This window comes from Mytilus californianus, unplaced genomic scaffold, assembly GCF_021869535.1.
Source record: "Mytilus californianus isolate M0D057914Y unplaced genomic scaffold, xbMytCali1.0.p SCAF_4, whole genome shotgun sequence".
NCBI lineage: Eukaryota > Metazoa > Mollusca > Bivalvia > Mytilida > Mytilidae > Mytilus > Mytilus californianus.
Window position 1 is genome coordinate 121554883 of NW_026262690.1, and position 6663 is coordinate 121561545.

The 6663-nt window shown below is 33.9% G+C and overlaps 1 protein-coding gene across 1 annotated transcript; it reads right to left on the minus strand.

Annotated features, from left to right (window-relative positions):
* Positions 1-4388: 4388 nt before the first annotated feature.
* Positions 4389-6283, minus strand: LOC127739269 (phytanoyl-CoA dioxygenase, peroxisomal-like). Its single transcript, XM_052250928.1, has one exon. It carries the CDS (start codon positions 6238-6240, stop codon positions 5227-5229), a length of 1014 nt encoding a protein of 337 aa, XP_052106888.1. The 5' UTR covers positions 6241-6283; the 3' UTR covers positions 4389-5226.
* Between the last annotated feature and the right edge of the window lie 380 nt (positions 6284-6663).

The following is a 6663-nucleotide window of genomic DNA, read 5'->3' on the forward strand; positions in this document are numbered from 1 at the left end:
CAGACAATAACTTGTGTTCAAGTGCATGGATCTCTATGAAATTGAACTGCATGGTTCCATATCACAAAGGGAATGTTTGGATTGATTTTGGGGGTAATTGCCTCAAAATTTTAGGAATTAGGGGCCAAAAAAGGGGCAAAAAACAAGCATTTTTCTAGTTTCATGACAATAACTTGTGTGTAAGTCTATGGATCTTTCTGAAATTGTACTACTAGGTTCCATATCACAAAGGGAAAGCTGGAATTGAGTTTGGGGATAATTGCCCAAAACGTTTTAAGAATAAGGGGCCAAAAGGGGGCCAAAAATAAGCATTTTTCTAGTTTCCAGACAATAACTTGTGTTCAAGTGTATGGATCTCTCTCTGAAATTATACTGCAAGGTACCATACCACAAAGAGAAGGCTGGGATTGATTTTAGGGGGTAATTGCCTCGAAAATTTAGAAATTAAGGGCCAAAAGGGAGCAAAAAACAAGCATTTTTCTAGTTTCAGGACAATAACTTGTGTGTAAGTGTATGGATCTTTATGAAATTGTACTACAAGGTTCCATATCACAAAGGGAAAGCTGGGTTTGAGTTTTAGGGGTAATTGCCCTAAATGTTTAGGAATGTGGGGCCAAAAAGGGGCCAAAAAACAAGCATTTTTCTAGTTTCCAGATAATAACTTGTGTTCAAGTGTATGGATCTCTATGAAATTGTACTGCAAGGTACCATACCACAAAGGGAAGGCTGGGATTGAGTTAAGGGGTGATGAATCATAAGGGGGTTCAAAAAATTTTTGGGGGGGGGGATTTTCTTTTCCTTTTTTTTCTTTAAAATTTTCCATTTTAAATTGGTTATTTCTGATTTATATATAAAAGCAAATAATCATGATATGGTTTGAATAGGTAAATTAAAAAAATGTAAGTTCTTAGACCACATTCATTCTGTGTCAGAAACCTATGCTGTGTCAAATATTTAATCACAATCCAAATTCAGTGCTGTATCAAGTTTGAATGTTGTGTCCATACTTGCCCCAACTGTTCAGGGTTCGACCTCTGCGGTCGTATGAAGCTGCGCCCAGCGGAGCATTTTATTTAATTTCACCTAAGTACATCCTTAAGCAACTCTACAGAAAAAATTTGAGCTTTATACACTTGCGAATGAGACTTTTTTTTTGATACTTCAAATTTGAAAATCCTGTTATTTAATCAACAGAGATAAAACATTTCTTCTTTATATTTTCTTTTAGTCAAATGTCTTAATTTCACTTTCTAAGAAAAACTACATGTTTTCTATGCTTCTGTCCGATTCTTCCATCTAGTCTTGGAAGCACTGTCTTGCCCACATCTCTTGTCAGATTTTTATGAAATTTACATCAAAGGTTTATATAGGCAATTTTTCTGAAAAATTCAAAACCAGCACAGGACAACTATTTTTAAGGAAGTTTTGCCCCGTTGAAATAAAAATCATATAGCAATTTGCATTTTGAGTGCTCCCATGTCTTCATTTCTGGTAATTTTTTTCTGCAAAAGTTTTATAAGAACCAAAAAAATTATTGGAGCTCTTGTAATAAAACATGTGCAGTATCAGGGGATATTGAGCGCTCACATGTCTTCATTTCTTGTCATAATTCATTCTCAAAAATAAAAATCAAAATCAAAATGTTAGTGATTCCTATGACTGACTTGTCTGGTAAAAATTTAGTATTCTATTATACATATACATAATGACAAATTATCTGGCCAATGTCCTTTAATGTCAGGAGTCCAAAATGTTTGGTGTGTTTGACCTGTGGATGTCTGTTTTAATTTTGTTGTTTTTTGACCTGTGGATGTCATTTATGATTTTGGTGTGTTTGGCCTATGGATGTATGTTTTAAAATTGGTGTGTTTGACCTGTGGGTGTCATTTATGATTTTGGTGTGTTTGACCTGTAGATGTCTGGTTTGATTTTTGTGTTTTGACCTTGGATGTCTGTTTTAAATTTGGTGTGTTTGGCCTATAGATGTATATTTTAAAATTGGTGTGTTTGACCTGTGGATGTCATTTATGATTTTAGTGTGGTTGACCTGTAGATGTCTGGTTTGATTTTGTTGTGTTTGACCTGTGGATGTCTGTTTGGTTTTGGTGTGTTTAACCTGTGGATGTCTGTTTTGATTTTGGTGTGTTTGACCTGTAGATTTCTGTTGTGATTTTGGTGTGTTTGACCTTTGGATGTCCGTTTTGATTTTTGGTGTGTTTATCCTGTGGTTGTTTATTTTCTTCTAATTTTTGTATATTTGACCTATCGATTTATGTTTTGATTTTGGTGTTTGACCTGTAGATGTCATTTATGATTTTGGTGTTTTTGACCTGTGGATGTCTAGTCTGATTATGTTGTTTGACTTATAGATTTCTGTTCTAATTTTGGTGTGTTTGACCTTTGGATGCATGTTTTGATTGTGGTGTTTGACCTGTGGATGTCATTTCTTATTTTGGTGTGTTTGAATTGTGGATGTCATTTTTTTTTATGTGATTGACCTGTGGATGTATGTACTGACTTGTGGTTGTCTAGGCTTATTTTGGTGTGGTTGACCTATGGATGTCTGTTCTGAATTTCGTCTTTGACCTGTGGATGTTTGTTCTGATTTGAGTGTGTTTGACTTGTGGATGTCTGTTCTGATTTTAGTGTGTTTGACCTGTGGATGTCTGTTCCGACTTGGTGTGTTTGACCTGTGGATGTTTGCTCTGACATGGTGTGTTTGACCTGTGGATTTCTGTTCTGATTTTGGTGTGTTTGACCTGTGGATGTGTGTTTTGATTTTGGTGTGTTGACCTTTGGATGTCTGATCTGATTTTGGTGTCTTTTTCTTGTGGATGTCTGTTCTAATTTTTGTGTATTTGGATGTATGATTTCATTTTGGTGTCTTTGACCTGCAGACGTCATTTCTGATATTGATAAGTTTGACCTGTGGATGTCTAGTACTATTTTGTTGTTTTACATGTAGATATCTGTTCTGATTTTGGCGTGTTTGACCTGTGGATGTCTATTCTAATTTTGATGTGTTTGACCTGTGAATTTCTGTTTTGATTTTGGTGTGATTGACCTGTGGAAGTCTTGTAAATATTGTGTGTTAGATCTGTGGATTTATGTTTAAATTTTAGTATTGGTGCCTGTTTTGATTAGTGTTAGGCCTGCAGATGTTTGTTCTGATTTTGGTGTGTTTGATCTGTGGATGTCTGGTTTGATTTTTGTGTGTTTGACCTATGGATGCATGTTCTGATTTTGGTGTGTTTAACCTGTGGATGTCTGGTTTGATTTTTGTGTGTTTGACCTATGGATGCATGTTCTGATTTTGGTGTGTTTAACCTGTGGATGTCTCTTCTGAATTTCGTCTTTGACCTGTGGATGTTTGTTCTGATTTGAGTGTGTTTGACTTGTGGATGTCTGTTCTGATTTTAGTGTGTTTGACCTGTGGATGTCTGTTCTGACTTGGTGTGTTTGACCTGTGGATGTTTGCTCTGACATGGTGAGTTTGACCTGTGGATTTCTGTTCTGATTTTGGTGTGATTGACCTGTGGATGTCTGTTCTGATTTCGGTGATCAGTGTTGGGTTTTTACCTTGTCCCAGACATTGCTGATAAAAACCTGTGATGTAAATTTCAAAACAGTCCTACAAGAAATGTAGGTGTGAGTGCTTAAAATTCCATATAATTTGTATTTCCAAAGGCATAACTTCTATAAAAATAGTTAAACTGCGCACTAATGTTCGACTCTTCAGAGGAATTGGTGATATATAACCTTTGATAGTAGTTTAGTACATTTCATAAAATATCTGGGAAGTATTGAACACTTGAGAGTGCTAACAATGCAATTTTCCATTTATTTTATATACATGTTTGTATTTCCAAGGACCATACCTCCTTTAAATTAAAGATGGTAGCTTCAAATTGATTTTATAACTTGTATGAAACATTGCCGATATATAAACCTTGATACAAATTTCATAAATATCTTGCAAGAATTGTACATGTTAGAGGGCTTACAAGAAAGGACAGACGGATGCATGACAGACAACAGATGCTAGGAGTCGTGCAGGGGACAATGACACAAATATTCTGTGTTTGCTCTATACTAATGATTAATTTCTATCTTCAATTTCAAGACAAGGTCTCCAACAGCAGCTTGACACCTTATACAAATGTTGTCAAGATTGGTGAATGGAAATAAATACAAATAAAACAAAAGTAATCATTTTTAATAATTATGTTACAATTATAATCTATTGAAACATATTTTTTTTCATTGGCTTCAGTAATATACATGTACAATGTGTCAAATTTTATAAAATATTTAGGTTTTGTTTTTAGCAGTACTTGTTAATTTAAAGACAAAATAGTGTGATCTTTATTAAAGACCTTAAACATGATGTTAAAATCATGAGTTATTTGTTATTCATACCATATATGTAAACTGATAAGATTTGTTTGTACAGTCAGTTTATTTGTATAATGTACATTTTTTAATTGGATCACACCTCTGATGTTCGTTTTTCAATAAAATATTAAATTGAATAAAACCAGGACTTCTGATAAAACCTATAGTATTGTATCACTATGGTTGTAAAACTGGGTATATTGAATTGGCATCATCTTGAAAATATACATTTTTTGTACCTTTAAATCTTCTGCTTATAAAAAATATCAGACTGTTGATGCAGCTACAGAAAATTCTTAATTTGCAAATATCAAATTTCTTAGTGAAAATTAAATTTAAAAATTAGTAAGGTACATGTGTTCATGTATTTTGCTGGGAGTTCAGACAAAAAAAAGATTTGAAAAACTCTGTCTGTTAGCTCAACTATCAATACCAAAACCTAAACCTTTCTACATTGTACAATAGAATATTCAGAATAAATAAATTTAAACGTTTAGATTAAAACATTTCAAAACAATCATATTTTCATTTTATAGAAAAAACAATATTACAAATGATCATAAATAAATTAAAATTTACAACAAAAATTACTAATTTACAAATGTATAAAATCTATACATACTTGAATCAAAGTAAAGCTAGCAATTTAGCATATAAATCAAGTTTTTTTCATTTCATTCGAGTCAAATCAAATGTAATTTCAACAATATATCAGAACTAAATCATAAATATATGATGTCCAAATAATAAGTATGTGGAAAAAGTAAAGTCACACCAACATGTATCACATGTATTATTTAGACTAATGCTTTAGAAAATGTAACTATCACTTTACCAATCAGAACGTCCTTTAACAGTACGGCTTTTGATTTTCCATATGTCCTCATATTTAATGCTTTCCCTGGGAACCTTGAACTTCTTAGATACCAAATCAAGTAATTCCTCAGATATTGTACTCTGGGAATCCTGTTCTGCAAATTCAATTTCACTGCTGGCATAATGGCACGAAATGGACTTTCTAAAGTCTTTTGTCCTGTTCATTCCTGATCCATGTATCAACAGAGGATGAAAGAAAACTGTGTCGCCAGCTTCCATCTCAAGGTGTGAACGGGGCATGCTGGGATCATAATCTCTCACACCATGGTACATTTTATTAACACCACCCTCCCATTCAGGATAATCATGCTTAAGTAATTTCCCCTTGTGTGTACCAGGAAGCACAACTAAGCAACCATTTTCGCGATTAACTTTTTGCATTGCAGTCCAGGAACATACTATCTTCTCTGCTGGTTTCATTGGGAAGTAATGCAGATCCTGATGCATTGGATGTCTGGAGGTTTTCCTTCCTGGGTCTGGGGGTTTGTTAATCAACATAGTATGGATGGCCTTGATATTGCTTCCAACAATAGCTTCTACATAATCCAACACCTCTGGCAATTTACAATACTCAAACAATTCCTCATCTAACTGAAAGTTCTGGATTTTGGTTACTGCCTTTTGTCCTGGTACAAACTCATCTTTTGAAATAGCAACGTCCCTCATGATGGTCAAACCAGGTACTACAACTTCCTTCTTACATATCTGTTCAAATCTTTCTCTATATTTCTGCAAACTGTACTCAGGAACAAGTTTTTTGATGACCAGATACCCATAATCTTCATAGAACTGTCTCTGTTTTTCTGTTAACCTTGGTGAATTCAGAGTATACTTATAAGATACAGTGTATGGACTAGCATGGGTTAAGACTGTTGAGACGTCAGTTGGTGTCTTATGTTCCTGAATGTGTCCAAATAGAGTTTTCAGTCGGGCTGCCATTTTCTTTTCTTTTTTTTGGACTTCGAACATCAATAGTGGAAGGTCAACAACTGGCACGTTTAAAGTGTTTATAAAACGAAAGCAATTCGTGTCTGTTTCCTTATTTGTTGTAGTGGTAAATACGCATGCGCATTGAAATAGGGGTTACACTAATGTCCTGACAATGTCCTGACAATGTCCTGACAAAGTCCTGACGGATATGAAAATGCTAATTACGTTTTCATTATTTAAAGGATTTACTTTAAATTTGGAACCAAGCAAGATGACAACATTAATTTAATAAATAAAAGAAAAAAAATTAAAAAAAATATTTTTAAGAGTTAGAAAACTTGACCTGACCAACTTCGACTTTGAAATCACTAATGTCCTGACCGATATGAAACGGCTTAATACTTTTTTTATTATTCACAGGATAGACTTCAAATTCGATATCAAGGAAGATTAAAACATTTA

Bases quoted from the DNA above. Each gene is read 5' to 3' on its own strand.
- LOC127739269 (XM_052250928.1), bottom strand. From the start codon at position 6,240: ATGTTCGAAGTCCAAAAAAAAGAAAAGAAAATGGCAGCCCGACTGAAA.